The sequence below is a fragment of the Indicator indicator genome, chromosome 19 (assembly GCF_027791375.1).
Source record: "Indicator indicator isolate 239-I01 chromosome 19, UM_Iind_1.1, whole genome shotgun sequence".
In the NCBI taxonomy this organism is placed as follows: Eukaryota; Metazoa; Chordata; class Aves; order Piciformes; family Indicatoridae; genus Indicator; species Indicator indicator.
Window position 1 is genome coordinate 11,508,452 of NC_072028.1, and position 26,966 is coordinate 11,535,417.

Sequence of the window (26,966 nt, forward strand, 5' to 3'; positions counted from 1 at the left end):
GGTGTTTGGAACAGAAAATTTATGCAGAACCTGCCTGTGTGTTTGTAGGACTTAACCCAAATCCACAGAGGATTACCAGCTTTAAGCTGTTTCTGTGAAGATTTGAGTGGAATTGTAATATATTATTTCTCCCATAATGTAGCAATATTACTGCAAATGTAATTCTTATATACTAGTAATAAAATACTATTAATCATAATATAGGAATGCAGGTACATAATAATTTACTACTATTAGTATACTAATGTACATGTGTACAAGATACATATGAGGAGTGTTTTAGCAGTAAGAGGCACTGAGATACCTGGTCAAGAGATGTACCTAAAATTTCCTTCCTTACACTATCTTGAAGCACAAATAATTTTCACACATAAAGGAGAAAAATAATTCTATATACCTTTAAAAAAGAAGTTAAAGGTCTGTTTGAAACTCTGTTCCATGTGGGAAAGCACAACTGTTCTACAGGCATCTATGTCAGAAAATAGACTCATGGTAATCACAAGAAGTGAAAAACTTTAAAATATTTGCTGTGCTCATTAGAATGTGGAGTTGTGCTTAAAAAACAATCACTTGCATGAACACATGCATTGTCATGTTAGACATACACATATTACACATTATTGTCCATGTCAGTCTCTTCATCACACTCGTTGTCCTCTGGCAAGTCCTTGTCCAGTCATGCTTCATTGGACACCCCGATGTTGTTTCTACAAGTTGTCAGGTCACATTTGTAGGTCTCTGTGCAGAGCAGTCCTGTTCAGTGTTTCTGTTACAGTTTTTGCATTGATGTATAGTATGCAGTCAAGGGAAAACTAACTTACAATCATTTTCCTCCAAACTTCCTTCATCTGAAAGCAAAATCATGATGATTTATTTAGTATTTTTGCTTATGAATCAGATTGTCTATGGTTGATGGAAAAAGTTAATATACCAATAAGATCTGTAAGGTCATTTGCAGTGGAAACATACTGGTCAAGAGAGGCACTTATGCCTGTCTCTTCAATTATGTGCATTGCAGTTCCTGCTCACTACCCTAACAAAATTCTTAAGAGTATTCAGAGGTTTCAGAGGTAACCAACATTGCTGAAAGCTTTGATTTTGCCAAGATGTCAAATGACATTAAGGTCTCTCAGCTATTAAAACACAAGTACCTGGAGGAACATGCTCAAGTCTTTTTAGTTCTTGATTAATAAAGTTTGCTAGAGCCTGTGAGGACTAATCTCAAAAGTGATGCAGTTTCCCATGGTTTCCTTATAAGGGGTATTTCTCAGTTATAATTATGTACTAAGTATCAGCATAATAATATTCAGTGAACTGACAATCAGTAAGTGACAGGAGTGGAGTTTGTATCCAGGTTTATTGCTACTTGTTCAGTAAAAATTGGGAATTCCTTGACTGTGACTTAGTTTTTGATAGAGGAATACATGCATGTTAAGAACTTTGGCACAACCTGAAACAGAATGAGTTCAGGAGTTGATTAGGATATTGATTTCCAGACTCCAGAGGGAGGAAGATTACTAACCTTTCTACTCCTGGCAGGGTTGCTAAGGTGGCATTCAAATCCTCAATAGATCTTGCTATTATAGAGGCAGATTTTCAAAGGTTCTTAACTCGGCTTATAATTTAGTGCTTACTATTTTAAGCCTGCAGTATGCCCAGGCAAACTAAGGTAATAGTGGATTTTGCAAACTTGTGACAGCATCCACAAGACCTGTTCTTTTGAGGAGAGACAGGCAGTTCTGACACTAACTTCTCCCTTTTGCACTTACTCTTTGTGGACAGCCTTTTAATTAAAATCTTTGGAGCGTTCAAGCAGAATCTGATCCCATTTGGCACTTCTCATTTCGAACTTACTCCTGTGGGGCATCATGGTGTATTTCAACCTCAGACTCAGATCAAGATTTAACAAGTTCCCTTCCCTGCAGTTTCTTCAGGTGGCTTGGACTTTGGAATACACATTCTGACATGAAACACATCTCCTTGAAACACATCTGTTTCTATTTAGTGTGGTAGTGGGAAATAACATCCATGCTGCTGCTTTTCACCTTGTGATTTTTGTTTATGTGTTTCTTATGCTTCTTTTGGCTTCTTTTGTGCTATAGAGAGGAGAAAGCAAGCAGTTGCTTTCACAGAGCCTGTCTAAATTTTGAAGGGAATTACACCTGGATATGTATGAGGACAGTGCAGTAGCAGTGTGGGCTACAGTACTCTCACCTTGGTGTTAGTCATTTTTTTTCCCCAATGAGGCAGTTCATGTTTATCTTCGAAAACTTTGGCTTCACATGCAATATTTTAAAGAACATTCAAATAGAGAAGTCAAACTGAACATCCTTACACCTGGCCTCTCAACACTTCTGATTGCAGAACTGCAATATATGTCCCAGACTGTTTTTCAGGAAGTGGATCACTTCTGTGCTTTACAGTTTGATAGATCAGAAGTTTGGTTCTGCTGTAGCCATCATTTTTTTTCATGTGTGCCCCATTTTTTTCTGGGTTACATGCCAACAATATTGCAGACTATACTCAGCAACTGATATTTATTTCCATTACTCTGAGTGCCATTAAACTAAGTGTAAATATGCCTTTATTTTTTTTTTGACCATTAGGAAAGGATTGGTACTTGGTGCACCTGACTCTTACTGTGACAGATGTGAACGACAATGTACCTGAGTGGGCCATGGAGCCCTTCTCATTCTTAGCTGTGGTTTCCCCTGAAGCTGCAGGAGGTACTGAAGTATACAAGCTGCTTGCTGTGGATGCAGATGAAGGGATCCATGGAACTGTAGAATATTTCCTGTTGGAAGGTAAATTTTAACCCTGTCATTCCCTGTGTATTAAGCTTCACTATTGTGAATTTTTGTGTGTTTTAACTCCAGTTTCATTAGTAAAAGATATTCCTTTCCTCCTGCAAAAAGTTCCTAAGTCTTCATTTCTGTGTATGGGTTAAATCAACTTTTATTGAGGCTACAGACAGATTTGCCAGCTTTGGAGGGTGTTGTCCCTGCAAAGTTGGATTCCTGCCCAAACTGGCCCCCAGAGGATGGTGTGGACCAGAGCAGTCAGTATTTCTCAGGCCTTTGGCAGTGAGGTGGCAGTAGCAGCAGCAGCAGTGGTTAGCACCTCTGTTGGACTGCTCGTTTATGAGATAGGGCAGTATGTGCAGCACAGTTTGTTGGGTGGAGAGAATTCATGTGCCTTCTTCCTTGTGGGAGGTGTGCTTGTGGTTAATTTCTAAGCAGTTTTAAGGGTCTAGGTTGTGCCTTAGCTTGACAAAACTAGTACAGACTCATTAATAATTTTCTTTATAGTGCTCTTAAACTTCAGCAATAGTTTAACACTGGATAAGCAGTGGGGCAGTGGCAATACCTCTCCAAAGGTGAATTTCTTCCTCTTGGCCAGGACTTTAGCAGGATGTTTTCTGCTAAGGGGTATTTAGGGTCAAACAACAGCAAAGTGTTGGAGGATAAAGAACAGTGATAATTGTCCAGGGAAGTAAAATGCAACTTAGAAATGTGATTGTGGACATAACTACTGATTTCTGATTTCCAAGTTTTAAACAAACTTTTGAATTTTAGTGTGCATTCTGATCCTAAGGCAAAATCAACTTGGGAATTGATACTGCATTCTCCTCTCAATCAAATAAAAATGTTCTTGCTGACAGCAAATTGTGGATCTGTTCTTTTTAGGTGGTGAAGACAGATTTGAAGTTGAGAGGGACACTGGCTGGATTAAAACAACAGGTTTGCCCTTGGTGAGGGACAAGGAGTATTTACTGACTGTACTAGCAGCAGACAAACTTGGCAGCAGAGGGTCTCCAGCCTCTGTTTCTATAATTGCTGGCTTTCGACCACCACAGTTCACCAACATATCATACCTGGCTTCTGTTCCTGAAAGCATGCCACAAGGAGAATCGTAAGTGACAGTTAAAAATAATGCAGTGAGATTGTGTTCCTTGTTTAACTTCTGATTGATCTCCCCAGAACCACAATATTGTTTGTGACTCATAAACAGATACAGTGAGTAGCAGTTTAGATATCTTAATAGAAGGGATCGAGATAGAGTTTGATTGCTGTGGTTTTTTTTAGTTACCCTTTTATATGGAAAAGCAATACTGAATAATTATGGTTGTTTTTTTTTTTTAAAGATATGGAAGATATTAATAGATTCTGATTGTGTCTTAATTTTCAAACAAAATTCAGAATTTAAGTTAGAGCTGTTACATCATGAAGAAAGATATCCTGGTGCAAAAGAATGTAATAATTTTATGTGTCAAATCTGGAGAAGTGCATTCTCCATCAAGTGAAAATTGGAAAAGCAAAAGAATGCCTTTGCTGTCTTCATCTTGATGACGAACTAAGCAGAAATGAAGAGGCCACAAAACTTGCCATGTTATTTTCCATTTTTTGTCTAACTATGTAGATCTAAATATCACAGAAAATCTTAGCAGCATAAACCCACCTGAATATTCAGTTGTGTCTTTTCCAAACAATTTTGTTCTTAAGGCAAACATTTGCAGTTGAATTGAGAATATTTTTGTTCAGTAAATGTCTTTGTTGTGTGGCCATTCAACCCTTATTATATTATCTATGGAGTTGTATTTTACTGTTCAATCTACAATGTTGAGTTTTACAGTGTTAAGAAAAAACTGTTTTACAGTTTTAAGAAAAAAGAATAATAGCAACTGTTAGAGAAAAACTTCATCTACTATTAAAACTGCAATGAACTGAAATAGCACAGGCATAGAAGCAATGCAAGAACTCTGAAATGCTACACTACTGAACAGGTACCTGATATCTTGGGTTCAATAATGTTTAGGATTAAAAAGAATAAAATTCTTTATAGGTATTAACATGGTTATTATAATGTCAGAAGAGGTTTGAGTATATCCAATGTGTGCAGTGAAAGTGGTTTCCTTTTGTTTGTTGACCAGAAATAGTCATGAAAATCCACATAGAATCCTAAAGTTCTGATATTTAAATTGGACCAATTGCACAAGTATGCAGGAAAACAGATCTGTTGTCATGCACTGGATTTCTGGGTTTAGGATTTCACAATTGTTTGCTGATTTAACATTGCTACTGAGCAGGGGAACATTACCAGATCTTCCTCTTCCTTTGGTCTGCCACTTGTGCTAATAATCTAGCTGCATGGGCAGGCTGATACAATGAAAGACAAAGCCAAAAAAAAGGAAAAAAAGTTTTCAGTTGGGTAGTTAAACATGTTCACAGCATGACCTTGTGATTTTCAGTGCTGACGAGAGAGGAGAGGTGGCATGAACATGCAGCCAAGGTAGGGAGCTAGAGGAAGGACAAAATAATTCCTGTTGGCAGGAACACAGTCATGCACTGGCTGAGACCTGAGTGTGAGACCACATCATAGGAAAACATAGAAAAAATACCTAACGTGAGGTAATGACCTAGAGCAACCTTTTCCATTGTTTCAGTAGAGCACCTGAGGGAAGTGAGAAGACAGCAGCATGGAAATACAATGGGAAAAAAGCTATTTGCACAAATGGAGTTTTTTCTTTTCAATTGCAGTTGTCACTGGATCATCCGTGTCGTTGGGTTCTCCTGGGAGATAGAATTCTTTTTCCTAAGAAACCTGCATGCTAAGGCAACAGGCACTAGAGGAATTAGTATTGTATTTTAAACCCTTTAAAAATATTTACTTTTTAATGTCATCTTTTACTTCATGCTGCAAGTGTTTTCCCACTTGAAGGCTTTAAACACTTTGGACTTCAGTGGAAAAAACATAGTGCCAGACAAGAGCAAACCCCACATGTTCTGTATAACTGGCATGTCAGTGACTGGCTTTTATCCTTTTGCAGTTATCTCTTGAAAATTTAGGGTGAAATGACTGCAGCAGCAAACTTGCCATGCTGTGGTTAAAATCTTTTGTGTCTTGTTTTATCCTTTAGTTTTCTGCCTGCAAACCATTGCTGTCATAGAGGAAAGTTATAACAGGCAAATTCATCTGCAGCATCTGTGCTTTTAATCCTTACTGTGTTTTGCTTCCAAGAATTCTATCCTTACCTGTTTAACCTCAAGGTGATAGAGCTACTGTACCAAAAAATGTTTGCGTTTGTTGTTTAGCTATCACTGGCTTCAGTTAGGCCCTGATCAGACCCATGGGACTGCACAGGATCACAGGATCACAGGATGTTAGGGGTTGGAAGGAACCTCAGAGATCATTGAGTCCAACATCTTGCCAGAGCAGGACCACAGAATCTATCGCAGGTCGCACAGGAATGCATCCCGATGGGTCTTGAAAGTCTCCACCATCTTTTTTGATATGTATAATTTGTGCCGTATTTTTCAATGTGTTTTATTATGTGCTCAAGAGTATTTTAATCTTTTTTTTTTTTTTTAATTAAAATGCAGCTTTCTTACAGTCACTGCTGTATCATATCAAAAGAAATCCCTGAGCTACAGTTTACTGACTAATCCTAGTGGGCTATTCAGCATTGATCGTGGAACAGGAGATATCAGTTTAACTCGGAGTGTGGATTATGAGAGTGACCAACACCAGTATCTTCTTCTGGTCAGAGCAGAGGAAAATGAGGAACACCAGTTCAGCAGTGTAGCTGAGGTAACTGTTCATTTCTGGCTCTATGTATTTCCATTTTCTCTCAGCCTTTCCAGATTTCTGTACAGATTCACTAGGGGCTCTCACATCCCCATCTCATCCTATCTCTCCTACTGTCTATGTTTAAAGTCTTTCTGACTATTTGAGGGCAGGTTTAGGTAATCTTAGAGTTCACCTTTGCAGGTGCTGAAAGGGCTATTTCTATGAGGGATCAACATGACATCCCATCATAGGTCCTAGCCCAGATCTGGGAAATTATGGAAATGAATGTGGCCAAGCCATGGAAAAGGTTTTGTTTTGCACTAAACCTTCATGAAGTATGATGTGTTTTTGAGATTGCTCCAGTTTAAAACAAAGGCAGAATAGAAAATTACTTGTTTCATATTAAGAGCGTGAAGTGGACTTGTAAAGAGAGAAAGTAATAAAACCAAACATTATTAAAAGACAATGGTTCATGGTGTTTAGTTGTTTGAATTCAAGGATTCCCTGAGCTAGAAAACCCATGCTTATTCATTGCAGGAAGTAAGATGTACCCAAGAGTGGGAACAGGAGGAAGAATTATTAAGACCAAGTGTGAGGTCACAGAGACAGTGAAACAAAAACCCAATATGTCCATGTAACAAATAGTGGCTGTAGCACTCCAGAGACCCATATCTTCTATTGACTCTTTTATGTACTACAAGATTGAGAGTGTTAGAATATGACTTGAAAGAACTTTATGAGATGATGAGTGGAAAATTTTGCTGCAAGGGATTGAGACTTGGCAATTTCTAGTATCATATAATCATAGGATGGCTTGAGATGGAAAGGACCATAAGGATCATCTAAGTTCCAACCCCCCTGCCATGGATAGGGGCACCTCCTACAGGACCACATTGCTCAAAGCCTCATCCAGCCTGGTCTTAAACACTTTCAGGAGTGAGACATCCACAAACTCTTTGGGCAACACATTCCAGTGTCTCATCATGCCATAATAAATAATTTCTTCCTACTGTCTAGTCTAAATCTACTCTGCTGTGTTCTGGAATCTAGTATTTCAAAGGTTCTCAGTAAGAGAAGAGTAATCTGAGAAAAATGGCTTAGCCTATGTGCTATGGCTTCTTAAGACCTCAAGGATGTTTTTGGGAAATTCTTCCTGCAAATATTTCTAGAGCAGTAAAGTCATTACCTTGATTAACTTTGCTCTTCTCCCTTAAGGTTTTGGTTGTAATCACAGATGTGAATGATTGTGCCCCTGAATTTCATCAGATGATTTACAGCAAAGCTGATGTTCCTGAAACAGTTACAATGACAACTGCTCTTCTACAAGGTTAGTATTTCTAAACAGATTTGTTACATTCAGTGTGATTATTTTATTTTCTTCTCACAATTAGAATTCAATTCAGAAGGCAAAATTACCTGGCCCAGCGTTGGTAGTTGCAACTTTCTGGAGACAAATGGCACCTTGTAGGATTGGGTCATAATTATTTACTACTGGCACAGCCAAAATGATTTTGGGGGACAGGAGACAAAGGAAAGAGATCTTTGTAGGATTTTGAAGTAACAGGACTTTGGTTGTGGTTGGTATTGTATTAGCAGGCTTATAGTAGCACTGTTGCAATGTTTCTTTATTTGAAGGAAGAGAGTGATGTTGGATCAGAAATAATGGACACATCAGCTCAGCCTCTCTGCCAGTCTTTTAAAGTACTATGTGGGCTGGCTGTAGGGAATACTGCTCTCTTTGAATCCAGCAGACAAAGGCAAGGTCTAGTGGCTGAATTCAATCAGGGACTTACATTTTCCTTTTTTTTCTTTAAACAACTTGCATTCAGGTAAGGGTGAGTTTAATAAAAAGCACAAGGAGTCGCAGAGTTTTATAAATTATTTCAAGCACCACATGCCAAGGCAAATGCTATTACAGTTTTATACTACATACTAATCCTCTTGTTAAAGTACTTAACATTCCAATTCACAGTCTTTGATCTATACAATGTCTTTCTTTTCTGTTTTTAGTGACAGCTTCTGACTGCGATTCAAAGGAGAATGCTGAGTTGCTGTATTACACTTTGAGTCAAGATTTCAGTATTAGTTCTCATGGTACTATTTTTCCAGCAGCACAGCTGGACTATGAGCGACCTAACCATCTGTATGAGTTTGTAGTGCTGGCTGTGGATAAAGGGGAAGAGCCAAAGACTGGGACAGCAACTGTTAGGATCCACATTTCAAATGTGAATGATGAAGCACCTGAGTTTTCTCAGAGAATGTAAATACATATTTTTAAAACTCTGTTATCTTTGTCTTTTACTCTTGTTTTTTATGTTTTGGTTGGAAAGTTGATCATTACAGCATGGTAACTGACTTAGATTCAGTCAAATTTGAGATCTGGACTGGCAAATGTGGAACAATTGTTTGACTTTGAGACTCTCTTTTACTATCAGTTTGGAAAAAAACAAGACAAAACCCAAAGAAGACATCTTTCAATTTGGTTCCTAACTTTAAGGTTTAGGCATGCTTTCAATAGTAGGACTTATGTAACTACCTAGAGAGGTAGTATATAGAATCAAAGAATGATTTGGGACGGAAGGGACCTCCAAAGGTCATCTAGTCCAACCCCCTTGCACTGCAGGGACATCCTTCATTAGATCAGATTGCCCAGTGTCCCGTTGAGCCTGACCTTGAATATCTCCAATGATGGGGCCTCAACTACCTCTCTGGGCAACCTGTTCTAGTGTTCCACTATCCTCATGGTATAGAACTGGCTCCTAATGTCCAACCTAAATCTACTCTAATTTAAAACCATTGCCCCTGTTGTATCCCTACATAGACACTCTGTAGTAGGAGTTGTGTATCTACCTAGAGAGAGGAAGTATATAGACACACTCTTGTGACTGATCTTGCACTTAGATTTTTCCCAGTGTGTGCTGAAAGTGGTGGTATAATCGTTTCAAATCATGCATTTCAAGAGGACCTCTCTACCACCAAAGGAAATCAAGCAGAAAAAGCAGGCACCTCAGTGTTGTCCTCAGTCTTCATCCAGAGTACATGGTGGAATTTTGCCTTTTAGTTAGGCAATTTAAGCTTAAAAAGTCAACACTCTGCATCTTTGGTTTATAATTGTTCAAGAAAAATGCTTAAATGACAGAATCCTAAATGACCACTGAATTGTAAAAACCACAAACCAGATGTCAATAAGTGGAGTTCAGTTAATTTCCCTTAGACTCATGCCCTACAAACTCTACTTTTTTCCTCTCTCTCCCTTCCCCCCCCACTCCCCAGCATCAGTAAGTGTTTTAATTCTGTAGCTGGGGCTCAAAAGCATCTGAAACAGTGTCAAAAGGACTATAAACTTGGATTTGCATTTGAGACTTTGTAATGGAATTCTCAGTCAGTCTCTGAACCAGTCTTCTACTCTTAAAACTACAAGTTGCTCAGAACAAAACCCAGGCAGAAATTTCAGTGATGCTGAGCTTGTGGTTTAGCTGAACAAAACATCAAAGCTTTCTGACAGTCCTTATTTTATGTAAAGGTAACCTCTGGCTTCAAAATCTTGTGCCTGCTTTTCTTTCCCAAACACTGCTTAGGAGATACAGCTTGGAAAAGTTGATATTCTCTCAATTCTTATTGGATCTCTATGCCTTTTCAAACACTAATCAAACTAAGTTTCTCAGTCTTCATATGGTGCTTATTTTTCATGCATGTATTTGTTTTAATCTTCAAGGTCCTTGAATATTTACCTGTATCTGTTCCTCATTTTTTAATCAGAAATGAGTGACACTATTAAAGAATCTGTAAACATCTCTAACAAATTGGAATCTGAAAACATAGTATAAAAAACCCCCAGCACCCTGCCAGCTGTAATATTTAAAGCTTACTGAAGAATATGACTAAAATTAACATTATTTTAAGTTACCAAACATTCACAAGAAGCTTTCCTATTCCATATGCAATAGCAGGGAAATTTCTGTTCCAAATATGTGTGTAGATTGGCACTGGAATTGAATTCAGCTCCTGGAATTTTAGCTGTCTCAAGTTATGATTCAACCAGGTTAAACAGGCTTTGATTTTACTTTAACTTTCTCATTTTGGAAAAAAGTCTTCCAACTTAAAAGTGAATTTCAGCCAGAACTTGGTTGTAGTTTCTGTGAAATAGATTCATTGTGAAAACTTGTACATTAGGTCCTGCTGAGAGTCTAGTTTGCAATTAATGTTATACTCTGTGGCAGGCTAATACAAATCAAGATGATGATGTCCTTCTAGCTTCTTGTTTAAGTAGTTTTATAGTCTGGTATAAACCTAAAATTCCTTGTCACAAGCTTTCCTTCATCACAGTTATCCTTTATCTCAGTTATGAAATGCTTAAGGCTACCATTCTGTTTCATTTTGTCAGTTTTTACTTTCTCTTTTTTAAGAGACCTCTTCTGATGCCTGAATCTCTTCTGTCCCTGTATTTCATATTCAAAATTATTGGAATTACTGTTCATTTGCTTTCCAGATGCAGAGTTAACAGTGACTGAGCTAAACCAGAATAATTTACTTCTCTTACGTCATTGCATGTTAATTGGGGAAAGAGAAAAAGCAGTTTCTGTGAAGGTTTGATGAAAACACACATATATCTAGAAAAAAGGAAAAAAAACTCAGAGGGAGGGTTTCTATGCATCCATTTTCTTTTTCTTTGATTTTTTCCTGATTCTCAGCATATGCCAAGTGGGTCCATAAGCACTCTGAACCCAGTAGTCCATATGTGTTTTATGTTGTTGGATACAGCCAACTGTAGTTTATTCTTACAGCTGAGTTTTGGAATATCTCCTGTGGACAGGTCTGTAATATGCATAGTTTGGACTATGGTCAATCCATTCAGATAAAAGTAATAAATACTTGAGACTTGGCTAAATCAGGGGCATTTTTTACTCCAGAGAGCATTAAGTTTAGGCTGATAATACCTCTTCAGAACTTACAAAGTCAGTGATATGGACTTGATGTTTTTGTAAAACTGACATGTCCTCCAGATCTGATACTCATCTTAGTCACGCTGGTGGCAAAGACTCCACCAAAAGCATTTTTAGAGCTTGTGTCAGTAAGTGTGCTATAACAAGCAGTGCTGTCCATTTAGCAAGCATTGACTTTGAATCATGCAATTCACTTTTTTAAATTAAAAAGAGTGAATTCTCCAAGTAATGAAACTCTTGTAGCACAGAAAAGCTTTAATACTGCTTAAAGTTTGTGATGGAAGTCTATGGGAGGTAACAACAAAAAGATATGGGTGGTAGGATAGATCATCAATAATATTTCATTGGTTAACCAAGAAGCATCTCATTGGTGTAACTGTATTAATAAACTACAAATCTCTGCACAGGCAGCCAGTGGATGTTGTAAAGCAGAGTCCTGTACATGTTTTTTCCTGTTTAAATTCACAAATGTGTTGTCATAATTTCTTTTAACAGCTACAGAAGTTTTGTTTCTGAAGATGCAGGCCCAAATACACTGATTGCTACAGTTAATGCTGTTGACCCTGATGGAGATGGTGTGACATATGATATTCTGTCTGGAAATGAAAAAGGAAACTTTGTTATTGATCCTAAGAAAGGTAATATTATCTTAGCTCTTTGCTCCTGCTGTCACGATGTTGATTCTCATGTGATGCAGCTTAAATTTGATCTTCCTTATGTAGCAGTTATAAAAGCTGGAACAGCCTATGCTATTTTATAAGCTAATACTAACCTAATTTTTAAAAAATGCAGGAAAAAGATGCAATTGTTCTAGACATTCATAATGTTGAAAAAAAGGTACCATTTTCCTAAAGGCTTTGTATAATTGGTCTTATTTGTTCATTGTTTACTTTCAGTAACTTAATAGAGAGCATGATTATAAATAACAGGTAAGTTACGAGATAGCAAGTTACTAGAGAAGGTTATTACTGACAGACATTCCAAAATGTCAAAAAGAGATTTGAATAATATTTAGAAACAAAAATATGCACAAACACACATCATCTGAGTAGGCTGACACATCCTTTTAAATTAATAGGATTGGTTTGCTGTTGATTGCTTGAAAAAACAAAGGGAATGTTTTGAGACAGAAACAGGCAACTGGATTGAAAGCCCACTGAAGGACGGAAGTAACTTAATTAACTTCAATTAACCTATTTTATGTTTAACCTATTTTGAACTGCAATCAAAATCTGAATTCAATGTGTTGAATATATAGGAAGGAATAAGCTGCTTAAAGTTATTCCTTCTTTTGATTTCATAGAGTTCACTTAGCATGAAATATTAATATCAATGCAAATCATGGTTTTGCAATATTAATGTTAGGTTCTGAAATGTTCCCAAAAATATGATATGCAGGTAACTTGCAAGTGTTGAAGCGTGATCCTCGATTTACTCAGAGCTCCTTTTATCCTTTCCAACTTAAAAATAGAGCTGTAGCTTCCAAGAGTTAAATTTCTAAACATCCTTTAGCACCTGAAGAGGAGCAATGGTTTTAAAAGTGCCTTAATTGCCACAGGGGTAGTATATCTGATGCTTCTGAAAATCTTTATTGTAGTGCTTAAAGAATCTTAAAATTTGATTGATAGCATCTCTTAGGACAAGCTCCATAGTTTTAATATAGACAATAATTTATACGTACTTTTATGCTTTTTTACCAACTAACTTAATTTTATAACCATTAGATTTTTTTTTTCCAAATCACTTTTGGGCTTTTGCTGCTTTGTAAACCAGTAAAGGTTTACACAGGGACTTGAAGCAGTTTCCTCTCAGAAATAAATCATGTCAGGGGAATAGTCTGTACTCCCTTGATGCAGAAATGCCAAGGTAAAGTGGAGAAGTGTCAAAAATAAGTGCTGCAGCTAAAACAATACATTTGCAAGTTAATTGAGCGACATTGATCTGTAGCAATACAATTTCTATTGTGCCTGATGAAGAACAGAGGTGACTGATGGATGATGGAGCAAAGGAATAACAGCTTCTTACTGCATGGTCTCAGATAGCTGTAGTTTCTTCTGCTTTTGTGGCAAATCTTCCATACATCTTTCTCTGACAATGCCTTTATGTCTCATCTAGCAGGATGTATCATCTGAGTGACTTGGGAGAGTAGCAAAAATACAGGTTTTCTGAGAATATACCTGCATTGATAAATGCTGCTATGATTGTGCTGCACGAAGGTCAACTTCAACTAGTTTAAATTGAGCTAGCATCACTAGCTATGAAGTAAACCTGGTGATACATGCTTCATTGCAGTAATGGTACAGGAACATAGCCAGACTCACTGATGGGGCAGGTGCAGTCTGGCTACAAAGTTTTTCTGGATTGTTTTTTTTTCCCTGCAACAGGTAGAGGAACGCTAACATATGCAGGTCAGCTGAATTGTAGCTGTTGTCTCATTTAGCTCTGTAGACAAACAAACCTATTATACCTACTTAATTTTGTTTTAATATTGGACTGCAGTAAAAACACCACAGTTAAATTAAACTGTAACATCCTTGTGGTTTATTCATGAGTAGGTAAACCAGAATGGTTTGGCATTGTGCTTGCTAGTGAGGAGAATAATAGTAATTGGTTAATATAGTAAAAACACCAAAACCAACCACAACTTACTGTTGTTTTTACAGGGCTAGTTAGACTTCGTTCAAGTCCAATTCCAAAGCTGCAGGGACCAGAATATGTACTTAATGTCACAGCTGCTGATGATAACACCTCTGGAGGGCCCCATTCTCTTACAAGTACTGCCCAGGTTGTTGTGAGAATTGATGATGTCAACAATAACAAACCTGTCTTTCAGAAGGTAAATACACAAGGCTCTGTAGTAAATACAGGACTGTGTTGTTCCTGTGCAAGTGATGCAGCAGATGAGCTATTCAAGAAGTGATCTGCTTTCATTTCTGAGTTCTGGTGCTTCTTTCTCCCATCTTTTTCATCCCTCTCCTAAGACTTACAGGATTTGTTCTCCTCTTGTGGCAGAACAGTTCCTGTGAGCACTGCCTCTTCTATGAACCACATCTCATCTCTGGCATGTTAGAAGGTGAGGCAGAGTGAATACCTTTTGGAGGTTCAGAGTGACATATGTGAGGAGGAATTGCTAGGTATAGCTCTCTATTCACTGGACTTGTATTGCAAAATATTCCTCTCTAAATTACATAGGCTTCTTCTGATCATTGTGTGTATGGAAGTGATGAAAGAGAGAAGAATGGAAGTGTTTTAGCTTGACTTGGAAAGTACTGTAAATAATAAATGTTTGAATATGTTTTAATAATGTTAATTCATGTTTAGGGTCTGTTGTCTAATAATTTCAAGTTTGATGCTGAAGTGGCTAAAGTGTTAATAGGCAACGTTGCATATTTCATGAAGTGAGTGACTTTATGACAGTGTTTGAAATTCTCAGTAATATGTCCTTGATAAGTTACTTTGTGTAGAAATCTCTTTTTGACCAAAGTAGTTCTGTGGTTTGGACAGCTGTATGCACTCTTTCTGTAAGACTTCTGCTAAGAGATAAAAATATTTGCATTTGGAAGTATATGTAACTGTAACTTTTTCTCCAAAGGTTTTCTTTAGTTGAAGATGCTCAGTGGCCTTGTCTCCTGTGTTGTTCCCATAACCACAAAATAGCAAGTGAAGCCTGTAAATTAATTATGCTACAGAGAAAACATTGACATCAGTGCATATGAATGGAAGTGTAGCTAAATCTTTTTTCTTTCTTTTTCACTCCACTATATCTGTAAATCAAATGGCATGGTAAGTTCATTTTAAAAATTTTTTTCTCCCTTCTTTTAGTGTCACTATTATCAGGAACATGCTTCTGTTTTGGAAAACCAGCCTTCAGGGACAGCTGTACTGCAGGTTGAAGCCACTGATGCTGATGAAGGAGCCAATGGTATGGTGAAATATGGCTTGATGCACAGAGGTGGTGTCCTACCAGCATTTACTATTCATCCTGACACAGGTAAAGTGAATATCACAACTGATACTGGAGACCACTTGGTTACACTGGTTGAAAAAAAATGAAACAAAATCAGATTTCATACTTTTCCATTTAGTTTCGTGATAGCAGACAGAATATAAACCATGTTAACTGCATGAACAAATACTCTTGTTTAGTTTCATGCATGTCCAGTACTGAACTAGAACTGATGCTTTCCCTGAAATGTGGAAGTTCTTTGTGAAATAACTCTTGTGGTTTTCTGATTAGATTTAAAAAAGCCACAAGATTTTAAGTGCACATTATCTTGCAGCATTGCTAATAGCTTGTAAATGATTTATCCAAATGACAGTAGCCTTGTAAACAGTAAAGAGACAAAATCTTGCAAGGCCTAAACTAAATGTAGGATGAACTTCTGGAGAATAAAAGACATGAAATACACCTTTATTCTGATTATTTTTTTTTAATTATTCCCTTAAAGATAGCTTGTTACTTACCTCCATTTCCAAAACTTAGATGCAGTTAAGTGTATATCAAGTCTGTCTCTGCCTGAGCAGCACAGTTTAAGCTGTTGAGATTGTTAAATCTTGCGATCGAATCCTTGAACCTGAAGTTCACATTAGAGGCATATTCAACCTATTGCACTGTTTCTCAATGTATTGACAGACAAATAAACATCTAAATGTAGAATATTGTCAAATGCAGACTATTTTAACTCTCTGGTATTCCATTTGTTTTCAGGAGTTCTGACAACTGCTCAGGTATTTGATCGAGAAAAGCAGAGGGAATATCCCATCACTGTGACAGCAACAGATCAGGCAGCGGAACCGCTCATTGGAATATGTCAGATAAATGTTATCATCCTGGACCAAAATGACAATGACCCCAGATTTGAAAACAGCCACTATGAATGTAATTGAGAGTCATTGGATAGAGTTTCGGTGCCCTGACTGTGAGCTTACCTGATGGCTAAGATTTATGAGTTTTGTCTTTCCTGGCAGTAGATCGTGTGACCAACTAGGTGATTGCAGCCAGAGATGCATTACCTTAATTAATTGCACAATTGCTATTCTGTGCAATGTGCAATGTAATAAGTACAGTCTGGACTCCTAGGCCTTGAGTGTCTCTGTGGGAAAATTCCTTGAAACAATAGTCATGTCTCTTTGCTTACTCGAGTACACCACGTGTCTGTGGTACTACACAGGGGTAAGAATCTGAGTGTGGTGCAGCACTGTGCAATGACTGTAGCCTTTGTTTTCTGATTAACAGATTCTTGTAATAACTTTTCCTCTTCCCATTTGAATTTTATTATTCTTCATTATGTGCTGTTTTACTTTTCCTTCTTGATTCATAAAAAACACCTTTCTGTTCATGGATAAACACCCAGAGGCATGTGTAATATTCATTAAAAAATGAAGACTGGTAGTTCTCAGTTAGTTATTGTATGCAAATCCTAGAAAGTAATTTCTGATCGTGTGGTCCTTTTCTTCTGGTTATATGCACTAAATTAAAATCCATACAGTGCAATTAGTCCCTTAGCAAAACTAAAGGACAAAAAAAGTAGTATCTTATGAGAAATAAGAATTCCAAATTATGAATGTGATAATGTGAAGTTCTAATGTGATCTGTAGCTCTGGAGTGATGGCCTTTGTTCCAAGGAAGATAAAATTGTAGCTCCTATACATTGCTAATTTAGTATTTTTTGTTCTTTATTTCATGTACTTTGAAAAATGTACTTTAGTGAATTAATGATCAGTTTGAAATGTCCATTCCTTACATTAGATTTCCTAAGAGAGGACACAAGAGTTGGGACCAGTTTTCTTCGTGTTGCAGCCCATGATGATGACTACAGCTCAAATGCTGCCATTACATATTCAATAGCAAATGAAGAACCCAATTATTTGCAAATTAATCCTACTACAGGCTGGGTGTTTGTGAATCAACCTATATCTCAGGTATGGTGCTTGCTTTTCTCTTTAAGCTGTCTGTCTCAAGAGGGTCTGAGGTCTTGAGTTTGTGTTACACTTCACATTAGAGGATCAATATGTCATGTTTAAATTAAACTAGAGTCTAAGGCTTTCAGCTGATGAGTTCATTGATTGTGACTTGCATAAAGCAAGCCCTGCTTTCAGCTGGAAAGTAGCCACTGACAGCATTGCCTCTGAGAACTTCCCATTTCATTAGCTTTGACATACTAACAGTAAGGACTTGAGGGCTGAGTCTGTACGCAGGGGAGCAAGAACCCAGGTGTAGGACTTTGCTGTGTTAACAGGCAATGAGTTATGACACAAGTCTGAATGTGAAAGAATGTGAAATTGTACTTCTGGTACAGATCCCCAACTTGATACACATCAGTCATGGTGGTGCATGGCTACCCCTCAGTACAGTGAAGGCATAGTGAACAAGATAGTTTCAGGAAGTTATCCAAAATTTACCAATGTCATCTTTTTCTAAATACCTGCATAAGCAGTTTGATATTTTCGGAGTTGTGATTTGTACTGAAACATATCGTTGTAGATATCAATCTTTAAATACCTAATAGAGATTTAACTTCTAAGTAACTGATACACAACTTTGGTGAAAGTGTATATTTTCAAATATGTTTTCCTTGTGGAATGTAAGAGCCTTACAGACCTAATAACAAAAACTGTTGGTAGGTAAGCTTAAGAACTCGAAGGCTCCACAAAGTAGGTATGTTTGGATTTGTTTTAAACTTTGTGTGAAATTTGCTAAGGTTGATTGAGACAAACAGCAACAGTTTCCAACAGTATTGAGTGAAGCACATAGCAGAATTTTGATGAACCTTGCACCTACGTCACATTCTGAGCTCAGTATTCTGCACTTGTGGAAGTGTTTCTTCTGTTCAGTTTTTTTTTTTTTTTCAAGTGGGCCTTTACATTTACTAATTTATTTGGAAACAAAAATCAGTTTTATTAATTCATTGGAAAAAAATTTAAAAAATTCAAACCCCTCTGTAACAAGAACCTTCTTTACTGCTTCAGAGGTCATCTATAATTCGAGAGATTATTGCTACAGATGGAGGTAATAGGAGCAGTAAAGTTGAACTTGCAGTAACTATTACCAGTGCAAAAAACCAGCCTCCACAGTGGGAAAGAGAAAGCTATGAAGTTGTTATTCCAGAGAATACTACACGAGATGCATCAGTTCTGGTAAGGTTGGGACAGGCTTGGCTATCTGTCTATAGATCAAAGGCCATTGAATAATTGAATGTTGCTCATTTGCTTAGATGTAGTGAGCTTTTATAACAGTTTTGGGTATTGTGGGAACCAATGATCTGCTATCAGTTTTCTTTCAGAAACACTAACAGTAACCAGGATTTTTGATTTAATTTGTATGTGTTGCAACCATTATTTAATTTTCTTCCACTTGAACAGCATGATAGGTGTTCCAAATTTTTGAATGCTATTGTGCTACCTGAGGTGATTACTGGACTTAAAGTACTTAGAGTTGTTTGATTTTATTGCTTAGAGTGAGTAATTGGAACAGTTTTATGAAGTAACTTCAAAATGTACATACTTTTAGGATAAAACAATGAGTAACCAAATGTGTAATGACTAGTGACCTTTGGCTGAAGGCTGTGTGCAGCCTGAAGATGCTCTGGGTAGGGTTAAGGAAATACATGTCCTAATGTTTTCATTTGAGAGATGCAGGTCTAGGTGAATCAATATACAAAAGGTTTTAGAAATGTTGTTGTACTTAAAAAACTGTTGATTATGCAAAATTTTTGAACCATGCAGACAATCAAAGCAACTTCTCCCCTTGGTGATCCCCGTGTGACTTACAACCTAGAGGAGGGACTTGTTCCAGAGACCAACATGCCAGTTCGTTTCTACCTGACTCCAAACAGACATGATGGTTCTGCTTCAATCCTAGTAGCTGAGCCACTAGATTATGAAACAACAAAGAGTTTTCTGCTGAGGGTTCGAGCACAGAATGTTGCTGCAGTTCCTCTGGCAGCATTCACTATGGTCTATATTAATGTAACAGGTGTGTAAGCTCTGTGGTGACGTTACAGTATATTAATAGTAGTTTTGTTTTGTTTTTTTCCTTTAAAGTGTAATAGTTTTCTCATTTATGTGCTCTTTTTTATGTTTTAGATGTCAATGACAATGTTCCATTCTTCACTTCATCTATTTATGAAGCCTCAGTAACAGAGGGAGCTGCTGTTGGGACATTTGTTGTTCAGGTGTCTGCCACTGACCTTGACCTTGGTCAGAATGGTGAGGTAAGCAAGTGGGGATCTACATCTTCTGTGATGAAAGGTATGAAATAGCTTCCAAAGGTTAAACAGACTCTAAGTCTTCAAAGAGGAAAAGGGATGACTAATAGGGAAGTGTGAGGTGAAATAGTTAATTACACATTTTTCTCGCTTGCTCTGTAAAAAATGCAACTGAAACTAGCAGGTGGAGAAATACAACCTGTAGTTCAGGTGAAAAACTTGCCCTCATTTGGAAAGCTTTTCATAGACCTAAAGTGTGATTGGAAGTATAATGGAAGAAAAAATTTGTTAAAAGCATCTGTGAGTTGTAAATTGTGGAGGGTACTGAGTACCTAACCCTTACAAAATATGTCAGGTTAACAGCAAAAGTGGATGTATTTGTTACTGATTTTAAAAAATGGAAATAGTTATATTCTTAGAACAAGATTGCAAGCTGAAGTCAAGTGCACAAAAATGTAGGTATAGTAGAGACTAAAATATGATCCATGATACTGAGCAAGTTCAAATCAGCTCCCCTGTGGCTATTATATTAGTACCTGTGACATTTAGGTGAGTTTGAGTGCTGTCACACAAGCACTGTGCTTACATGAACCAGTGATCTTGGGAACCAAGACAAATTTATTTGCTTTACAGGTTGGCAATCCTCATACAGTTGACTTTAAACTAGGTTTCTCAAGATGGTAGTGTTACCCAGCTTTCTCAAACACAAGACTGTTCTTGTTCTCTTTAATTTGTGTCCAACAAAAGGAAGGTATAAGAATAATGACTTTTTTTTAATTCTTTAGATAACTTACTCCTTGTTACATGACAGTGGCAGAGACTACACATCTTTTAGCTTGGACTCAGAGACAGGCTCAATATACACTGCCTCAGTGTTTGACAGAGAGAAGAAGGGGTCCTATCTTCTGGAAGTCAAGTCAGTAGATGGCTCTGAATCAGCTCGACCTGGAAAACATGGAAAGCCAAACTCTGGTAAGAGACAAATGTCTGTTGCGAGCATTATTTTGCCTGGATTTATCTTTGAAAACAGAAGCTTGGCAATGCAAGATTAAATGTTAATTTCCCTTTTTCAAGTCATGAGCAAAAACTGTACAATTGCCATATTAGGCATCAGTTATTCACATATTATCTGTTCAGACAAATAGAATGTGACATGCATTTGATATCCAAGTGCTTTTGAATAATGTTGGTATATATATTGTCCACAACCCTAAGGGTTTGTTTCTGTATTGTCTGCATATTCGTCTTCATTTAACGTGCAGCTAGACAGTTTAAAGAATTGTAGCTGACAGAAGTGGCACAGCTGAGTATTTTAGTTTCTTGTTTCTCTAGACACGGCCTATGTGCGCATTTTTATCAGTGATGTGAATGATAACAAGCCTGTCTTCACTCAGAGTGTCTATGAAGGAAATGTGGATGAAGATCAGGAGGTGGGCTCAACTGTCATTACAGTCAGCGCTAATGACGACGATGAAGGTAAAGTATTGGAATTCCCCATAGCTGCATCTAAAATATTAATGACTTAATTCCAGTGCACCAAGACATATTTAGTGGTGTTAGAAATGAAAATGTGTTTTTTTTTTTTTTTCCTCTAGATTTTAAAACTTCTTTAAGTGTGAACTGATTAGGCATGAACATTAGTTCATAATGGAGCTGCGAGGCATAAGTCAAATAATTCTTCTTTTGGGAGGCAATGCATTAATGTGGAATGATGGGGAATAATTTCTTTGCCAGCAAATAAAAATGTGTTATAGATTATGTAGTTTTCTTACAAATGGGCACCTATAAAAATGTCCTGCTTAAATAGAATGAATCAAACTTGGTTTCAGTGAGATTAATTTGTTTTCTCTATGGACAATATAGTTGTATTTTAAAAAAATTTTTATTGGTACACATTCTCATACTTGAGACTGGCCTTCCTTAAATGCATGTGATGAGTCTTAGCTATATTGCTTTATCTGCCAATCATTCAGGAATACAGCTGTAAGTCATGTAAAAATAAGTACCTAACCAGTGGTCATAAAGCAGAAAGGGAACACTACAGACTTCCAACTTTTGGCTGTGGTGCACTACAAATTTGACTTTGCTGTGTGGTGAAACGTCCTTTTTTTTTTTTGTTGCACAAGTCCTGGAGCGTTGTTCTGTCAGCATGTCTACGAAGTGCAAGTGCATCCTGGTTGCATTTGATTCCTCACTCTCTTGAGGTTAAGACAAATGTAATTAAGTTGTACTGAAGACAGATTCAGCTACTCAAGGAACTTTTAGTTTATTACATAGGCTGCCTGTAAATCTATAGTGTTGGATCAGGGAATCTAATGTGATGGATATATGGCACTCCATTTCTGTCCTTTCAATAAAGATTAAAGATGTAGCTATAAAAGAAGGAAAGAAAGAAGAATAGTAATGTGAAGGTAGAGCTTGCAGAAAGGTTAGAAAGTCTTTATTTGATGTAAAACTATTGACTGATCAGTACTGCATCTGAGAAGTTCTGTTAGGGCTGTCTCTGGTTTGGTAGATAATTATCCTGTTTGTTGGTAAAGTCCACGCATAAGTGAGTGCAGGTTGGTTCTACAGTATGAAGTGTTTATAACTCATTCTTACGCACCGGGTGTTAGCAAATAAGAATTTGTCCCATAGCCTTGGCCAGTCATGTTGATCCTTCAGTGAATTTGAGGGATCATAAGTAAATGGAGAATTAATAATTCATAGGAAAGGCATATTTTGTAATTAAAGCCGGACATTCTGATACATAAACAGACATGGCTGCATGTTTTAAAAGACCAAAAACTGTAGTACCAAAAGCAGTTATCATATAATTTGTACTTCATCTTAACATCCCATGTTTTGATCTGCTTCAAGAACTGTGTGCTTTCTGATACTGCTGGTAATTGACAGGAACAAATGCTAAATTACGGTATCAGATCACAGCTGGAAACACAGGAGGAGTGCTTGATGTTGAACCAGAAACAGGAGCCATTTTTATTGCCCAGCCACTGGATTATGAAGAAATAAAAATGTATGAGATTCACTTGCTGGCCTCTGATGGGAAATGGGAAGATTATGCAGTTGCCATCATCAATGTTGTGAATAAAAATGACGAGACTCCAGTTTTCTCTATCAGTGAATACTATGGAAGCATAATTGAGGAGCTGGATGGATTACCAGTCTTTGTACTTCAGGTAGAGTATGCAGTTTCTGAGATTATAATATTTCAGTGAAAGAGCACAGATTACTCTGGTACAATTGTGTTACTGATAATCTAGGAGAGATATATTAATGAAATTTAGCTTTACTGATTTTTTATTTTTTTTTTCTTTGTTAGTGGGTGAAGAGAAATGCCATTCTATGGAAAAATAATTACAAAGATAATAAGCAGGGTAAACAGGTAGATAATTTGTGATCCTAAAAAGCAAATAATTAACATTTGAGAGTAGCTATCAGAATATCTACATTGTTATTTTAGTGCAAATTGTATTAATCTACTTGTCCCTCAGGCACCTCCCATTTGCCATTCATCTGCTATGCATATATTAGAATCACAGAATCATTGAATGGCTTAGGTTGGAAGGGACCTTACAGATCACATACTCCAACCTCCTGGCCATGGGCATGTCATACACTTTTTCTTGGACTTCTTTAGATTGTAGCAGCATATAGGAAGAATATAAACCAATAATTGCTTATTTAATAACTTCTATGTCTTTGTTTTCAAAACTTTTGTAGGTTATGGCAAATGATCCTGATAGCAATGTGGATGAAGGAGATTTGAGATACTCATTGCATGGGCATGGTGCAGGTGATATTTTCACAATAGATGAGGAAACAGGCAGCATTTACTCACACACGATGCTGGATCGGGAAGAGAGAGCATTGTGGAGATTTGTTGTATTGGCTACTGATGAAGGTGGAGAAGGACTTACAGGATTTGCTGATGTAATTATTAATGTGTGGGATATAAATGACAATGCACCCATGTTTACGTGCATGCCTGATGACTGCAATGGGAGTGTCTTTGAAAATTCTCCTGCAGAAACGTTAGTCGTGGAAATGGGTGCAGTTGATCGTGACGATCCAAACGTAGGTCTTAATGCTGTCCTGACTTACAGGATAACAGAGAATGTAAAAAATGAGTTTGGTACTGACATGTTTAGCATCAACCCCAATACTGGTACAATTCATGTAGCGGGGGGAACGCTCGACAGAGAAAGGACTGACAATTATTTTCTTACTGTTGAGGCAAGAGATGGGGGAGGGCTAACAGGAACTGGCACTGCCACTATCTGGATTGCAGACGTCAATGATCATGTACCTAAATTCACAAAAAAGATGTGGCAGGCAACAATTCCTGAAAACAGTGCCATCCACTCAGAAGTTCTGCAAGTGTGTGCTACAGACGCAGATACTGGGGAAAATGCTGACTTAATGTTCAGTATCATCGGGGGAGACCCAGATCAGAAGTTTAGTATTGAGAGAGACAAAGAACGGCAGTGTGCCACTATTCGACTCCAAAAAAACCTGGACTTTGAGAATGCCCGTGAAAGGCAGTTTAATCTTACACTTACAGTGGAGGATCTTGATTTTTCTAGTATTGCAGTGTGCCTCATCGAGGTTGAAGACTCCAACGACCACAGCCCAGTATTCCTTTCTCAGATTGTTCAGGCAAGCCCTTTCTTTGAAAATGTGCCTGTGGGTACTACAGTAACCACAGTGAGAGCTACAGACAAGGATTCTGGTTCGAATGGGAACATTATGTATTCTATAAAGTCAGATTCAGATCCCATGAGACAGTTTGTAGTTGACCAACATGGTCATGTGGTTGTGGCAAATACACTAGATCGTGAAGTCATTGAAAAATACAGTTTAATTGTGCAAGCTTCAGATCAAGGGATGCCTGCCCACACTGGAAGTGTTACAGTTTTGATTAATTTGCTTGATGTTAATGACAATGGACCAAGATTTGAGGCACCATACATGCCTGTAGTTTGGGAAAATATATTGAGGCCTGAAATAGTGCATATGAACTACACATCAAAATTGCTTCATGCATTTGATCCAGACAGTGAGGAAAATGGACCACCTTTTACATTTTCATTGGTGCCAGATTATCAGAATTCTTCAGATTTTTCTCTTACTGACAACAGAAATAACACAGCAACTGTAACTGCTTTGAGGTCCTTTGACAGAGAAAAGCAGAAAGTGTTTCATCTGCCAATAGTTATAACAGATAGTGGAATTCCAGCTATGAGCTCTACAAGCACCCTAACTATAACAATTGGTGATGAAAATGACAACTGCCATGAATCTGGCCATAAGGAAGTCTATGTGAACAGTTACAAAGGTAAGTGCTATTTGGATATTGTAGCAGGTTGATGAATATAGTGTGATTTTACACATTGTTTCTTTGTCATAGTCCTTAATTTATTTTTAAAATGGTTTTCCTATTTTTAAACTTCAGCTCCAATTCTGTAAAGTACTAAATGAAGTGGAATGAGTAAAGTATATTTGCAAAGCTGAGACCCTAGTGTGTAAGAGATTATCTACCAAAAAATGTTAGCTGCAAACAAGTAGATATTTTGCTTGCAGAGAAAGCATATTTTTTAACCAATAAAATCTGTTTTCCATTCACTAGTTTCCACATACACAGAGGAAAGGTCTTTTGTGTGCACACATGATCTGACATGAAGAGATCTGGAGATGAGAAGGGAAGAACTGAAGTATCTTAGATAAACAGAAGTTCATAGATGAGAAATTGTAGACCAGTCCTACAGCCACTGTGTGGCTGAGCAGTACAGAAATCTATGGAGGGAAGTTTTCTGTTGTCAAGAAAGGAACCCAAGAGAAAAGATTTTTTTTTTTTCCCCAAAGGAAAACAAAAATCTTTGTGATACAGTAAGTGACTGCTTCCTCTAGGAAATATGTTCTAACATGTAGTCTTTGAACTGATTCTAGATGCGTTCTTGAGTGGTACACTGTACCTAGTTCAAGACATATTGGCAGGAAAGCTGGTCTGTGATAGCAGCCACAGTGCTGTGAGGTTTATCATAGTGAGAGAGAGAAGAGTAAATGCATCCATTAAGTGAATGCTTTACATTTTCTCATCGGAGTGGTTTAGCAGAGAGTGAACAATTTAGTAATATTTTCTAAAATTTGTCCTGAATTCTGTGTTTTAGTGTGTTTTATCTTGAAACTACCTGCAAATCTAGTCCTTATTAAGCATGGTTTATTCTGCCTTTGCCCAGATATTCCTTTCCAGATAGACTCCATGATATCTCAGTTATCATTGCACTGGTAGAATTTATGATAATTATTAGAGAAGATTAATCTACAAAAAATATTTCTGCACCGAGCGATTTTTGCTGACCATCAGGACGCCTAGATTAGAAAAAGATGTGACCTGATCCTAGTGTAGAAATGAGAGAACAAAGTTTCTAGGCTGGATTGGCTCCAGATTTGAACCTTAAAAATTTCATCTGTTACTGGATCTTGGCTGTGAAAAAATTCAAAGATCTCCCTCCCTGGAGTTTACTATTTGAGAACAGCTGCTCGGATGTTCCACTTCTGTGACAGCCCACAAGGGCCTGAAAAAAGGGCAAAGAACTGTCAGAGCTTGGTGGCTTCTTGCCCATTTCCTTTTCTCCCAGCTGCATACTTTGAGAAACTTTCCCAGCTTGCTCTCTTTTGCTGGATTTTGCTTCTGTGCTGTTTGAAATAATAGAGTAGCAATGAAACATTTGGGGTTTAACTCCTGATGTGGTGACTTTTGTTTTTATCTGTCTAAGGATTGTATATAGAGTTGTATTTATTTATCATTCTGTGGTTGTTTTGTGTTGCTTGCAGCTTTTCTTCTTTCATGTGACATCCATAGTGTACCCACATTTCCAGAAATGGAAGAAGTCCTGTGGCAGGCTCTGCATTATTTTAAGAATCTTGGATCATAACCATCACCAAGTTAAGCAGGGATCTGAAAATAATAAATACAGTAATGAATGCAGCAGAATATGAAATGCACTGAAAAGCAAAAATTAAATGCAGATTTATTATAATTGATCTCAACAGGAAAATGGTCAACAACAGTGCTTGGGGAAGTGTTTGCACCAGATCAAGATGACTGGGACAATAAAACATTTCTTGCTGAAGGAAAACTGCTCAAGTGAGGATTGTATTTGTGTCAAAATGAGTAATATTTATGCTTTTGTAATTATTTTGTCATGTGTTCCTCTGTGTTCAGGATCTGCATAAAGCCAGGGTT

At 37.4% G+C, this 26,966-nt stretch overlaps 1 protein-coding gene across 1 annotated transcript in view; it reads left to right on the forward strand.

Moving 5' to 3' along the window:
- Positions 1–26,966, forward strand: part of LOC128973411 (neural-cadherin-like) — a 58,913-nt gene that overhangs the window by 11,576 nt on the left and 20,371 nt on the right. Inside the window, exons 2-19 of the mRNA XM_054389716.1 lie at positions 2,607–2,804; positions 3,687–3,912; positions 6,381–6,588; positions 7,783–7,894; positions 8,578–8,827; positions 12,006–12,148; positions 14,174–14,346; positions 15,333–15,501; positions 16,219–16,389; positions 17,260–17,432; positions 18,480–18,647; positions 19,236–19,485; positions 19,596–19,723; positions 20,503–20,689; positions 21,050–21,193; positions 22,613–22,896; positions 23,441–25,055; positions 26,774–26,867. Of these exons, the coding sequence (XP_054245691.1) occupies positions 2,607–2,804; positions 3,687–3,912; positions 6,381–6,588; positions 7,783–7,894; positions 8,578–8,827; positions 12,006–12,148; positions 14,174–14,346; positions 15,333–15,501; positions 16,219–16,389; positions 17,260–17,432; positions 18,480–18,647; positions 19,236–19,485; positions 19,596–19,723; positions 20,503–20,689; positions 21,050–21,193; positions 22,613–22,896; positions 23,441–25,055; positions 26,774–26,867 (4,693 nt within the window). The remainder of the gene's footprint in view (positions 1–2,606; positions 2,805–3,686; positions 3,913–6,380; positions 6,589–7,782; positions 7,895–8,577; positions 8,828–12,005; positions 12,149–14,173; positions 14,347–15,332; positions 15,502–16,218; positions 16,390–17,259; positions 17,433–18,479; positions 18,648–19,235; positions 19,486–19,595; positions 19,724–20,502; positions 20,690–21,049; positions 21,194–22,612; positions 22,897–23,440; positions 25,056–26,773; positions 26,868–26,966) is intronic.